We start from the raw sequence: 3,311 nt of genomic DNA, 5'->3' as shown, positions 1-3,311 counted from the left end.
CTCTTTGAAAAAACTAGATTTAAAAAAAAAAAGTTCAAATCTTGTTTTTCATGCACCAAGAGCAATAATAACACTTGGTACACAAATCCTGACTGAGGCTTTCATAATTCATGCATGAAAGGGTTTTTTAATATAGCACCTCTTCAGATCTGCTTTTAATCTGTAATTAATGTTGTGTTTTATATATTTGAAGTGTGTTGTTTTAATTATGATTTCTTTTTTACTGTGTAAAGTGTATTTGAGTTTCTAGATAAGCAATCTTAAAATAAATGCATTATTATTATTATTATTATTATCATTATAGAACCTTTAATGCAAGATGCAGCCTAAGGTGCTTTACAGATACCAAATAAAAAGGAGGAACATAATTAAAAACAAGTTATAAACAAACAAGAAAGAGTTATATCACAGAACCATAAAACAATACAACATAAACTGTTATACCTCTAAAATTACTCCAAATTAAAAGATAGGTCTTCAATTTACTTTTAAAAACTCTAATGGAGTTTGCTGTTCTAAGATCCAATGGGAAAAACATAAAGCAGCCTCCCCAGATGTATTGTGTATTACTTTAGGTAGGCCTACTTCTAAAAGAAATGCATCGGAGGATCTGAGTGTCCTTGTTGGGTTATAAAAAGAAAGGCAGTCCCTGATATGTGTAGGGCCCAGGTTATGTAAAGCCTTGTAAATAATTAAAAGCGTTTTAAAATCAACTCGGAAAGACACCGGTAACCAGTGCAGTGATGCCAGCACAGGGAAAATGCGATCCCTTTTTTCTGTGTTTGTTAAAATCCTGGCCGCAGCATTCTGAATTAATTGCAATTTCTTTAAAGATGTTTTTTGTAGACCACGAGAATTGCATTAGTCCAAGCGACTAGTAATAAAAGCATGTAAAACAATTTCAGCTGAGTTAGATTTCTGATACTGTTTACCATTAGTTAATTCTATTGAAGTGCGTTCTTTGAGTGTTACAAGTTGTTTATAATCCGACATTGAAACTATGATGACGTCACATGCTCAACCTCTCCAAGTGCAGGATCTCATTATTATGATTATTTAAACATACAAAATGAATGTATACTGATGAAATAAACCTTGATAGACCAATCTGTGACACCACAAAGCCTCAATATTACAACGAATGTTTGCTGAAGTAAAACGTTTTCCTAAAAGAGATTCAAACCTCATGTGTTCGGATAAAGAAAAGAGAAAACAACTGTGAAGTAAAAAACTTCTTTGCAGCAATGTTGAGCCAATCATGAAATGAGTGAAACTGGATTCGCCTGTCAATACACTGATATTTATTGAGAGCCTGAGCGGCCGGAGAGTTCACAGCATATTACAGTTCCCTGCAAGATACCAGCCAACTCTCCCCAAAAGCGCCAAGCACCATACATGAAGAAGAGGAGGGCCCTAAAACACGCGGGTTTTCCTTTAATGCATGCCAGATGTCGAGACAAAGACTCGTTGCATTGTAAACCCACATGAGCCAAGCTTCTCCCCCACAAGACATCAGATGACCTCTTGACCTGTGTCTTCCTGAGAAGCTATGGATCACAATTACAGGCAGGAATACACTTTAACCATTAAACAGATTCCCGAGGACAAATCACTAAACTCTATATACTTTAACAAGACTAAAATATTCCTTTACAACAACATTTGAGACATTTGCTTTATTTTGCTTTTCCATTAAAGAGCGAACACTGACAGAGCAGCTGAGACACAACCTCCCCTCCTAAATACATTCAAAGTGTGCTGAAGCAAAGCTTTATGATATTGCATTTTAATCTTTTTAATTGATGATACTGTTGATCCAGCCAAGGTATTTGGAGATCTCTGTGTAGACGTTGGGATAATTTGGGTAGTCACAGATTCTGTTGTTGTTGAAAGACACAACACCAACAGCTATCCCGTCACACACCAGAGGACCACCAGAATCACCCTGTCAACAAGGAATATTATTCATTATTTTATTTAAGATTTTTAAACCATTTTTATACTAGCTTACATTTTACATCAACAAAGAGAAATCATACCTGACAGAAGCCTTTGTGGCTGCCATAACCGCCGGCACAGATAACATCGGAAGGAATACGACCCCATAACTTAGAGCATGCGTTCAGGTTTATGACAGACACATCCACCATCATCAGCCTATCAACAACTCCACCACCAGTCTTTATGAAACCCCATCCAGCTACATGGCAGGTTTTATTTTCTTGAATGTGCATATTAGAAGGAGGAAGGGCAATGATTTGTTTGTTGTTCCCGGCAACTTTCTTCTTCAACTGGAGAGGAACAAAATCTCAAAGTAAATCTCACAAAACTAGCAATGTCTGTAATATAAGATAATACTTTTTTATTCTTCAGACTTCAATGTAACAAAAAATTGCTGAAGATGAAAGTTAAATTATTAATTTGATCCAAAAAAAAAGTGTACTTACTTTGAGGAGCATGATGTCATTACCTTGGTCTACTTGGTAATAGGATCGGTGTTTATATCTCTTTTCAATGATTCTTACATTTTCTTCACCAACTTTGCTGAGATCGTGAGTGCCAACAACGACCCTGTCCGGTTCCCTAAATGAAAGATAAGATAATATTCAATATCGAAGATAATATTTAAAAATAAAGGTGGTTAATATATCTTGAAGACTTTTCAAATTGCTTTCTAATTGAATGATTCAAAGATAGCGGATAAAGGAAGTTATACTCACTCGGCGCTACAGTGCGCAGCAGTGAGCACAAAGTCTTCGCTGATCAGGAATCCTCCGCACATATGTTTCTCGTTTTTTTGCAGGGAGACTAAAAATTCGTACGTATCATCTGGGGCTATTGCTCCTTTTATGATTCTACTACCATCTGCTGAAATAAGTAAAAGGTCATACTGTAGGTTAATTTCAGTTAATGATTGGAGCATAATAAACAGAGTTCGGAGTATTACCATTTTGTCCGAGAGATGCCAGGACCTGAAAAAGCAGAAGTTTGTGTAGAGCATGCATGATGCCTGCAAGACAATTGACTTGCCTTTGTTCTTTGGGGCATTAAGTCGATCCTTTTATGCAGCACTTGGTCTGATTAACACATAGATTATTTTGAATTCTGACCACATCCACATGTTTGTCTGCAAGTTTGCACTAACACATTTCATTAGTCCCCACTTTGCCGTTTTTTTGTTTTTTTGTTGGAGCAGCCCACTCAAACATTTCTTGTGAAATCTGCAACAAACCAACTGAACCACAGAAACTGGTTTCCTGCTTCCCTTCTGAGCAAACATCAAAGTTGTGAAACAAATGTAATCACTTTGA

At 36.4% G+C, this 3,311-nt stretch overlaps 1 protein-coding gene across 2 annotated transcripts; it reads right to left on the bottom strand.

Moving 5' to 3' along the window:
- Positions 1–1,604: 1,604 nt before the first annotated feature.
- Positions 1,605–3,049, bottom strand: LOC117552318 (chymotrypsin-like elastase family member 2A). Of its 2 annotated transcripts, XM_034225679.1 has the most exons (5): positions 2,948–3,049; positions 2,721–2,868; positions 2,448–2,583; positions 2,040–2,291; positions 1,605–1,945 (listed from the first exon to the last, which is right to left on the bottom strand). In XM_034225679.1, exons 1-5 carry the CDS (start codon positions 3,003–3,005, stop codon positions 1,796–1,798), a joined length of 744 nt encoding a protein of 247 aa, XP_034081570.1. In that variant the 5' UTR covers positions 3,006–3,049; the 3' UTR covers positions 1,605–1,795. The 2 variants fall into 2 exon arrangements, with proteins under 2 accessions (XP_034081570.1, XP_034081569.1); XM_034225678.1 differs by having other exon boundaries at positions 2,721–2,997.
- Between the last annotated feature and the right edge of the window lie 262 nt (positions 3,050–3,311).

Source organism: Gymnodraco acuticeps, unplaced genomic scaffold (assembly GCF_902827175.1).
Source record: "Gymnodraco acuticeps unplaced genomic scaffold, fGymAcu1.1, whole genome shotgun sequence".
Lineage (NCBI taxonomy): Eukaryota > Metazoa > Chordata > Actinopteri > Perciformes > Bathydraconidae > Gymnodraco > Gymnodraco acuticeps.
This window is presented reverse-complemented; position numbering and strand designations above follow the sequence as displayed.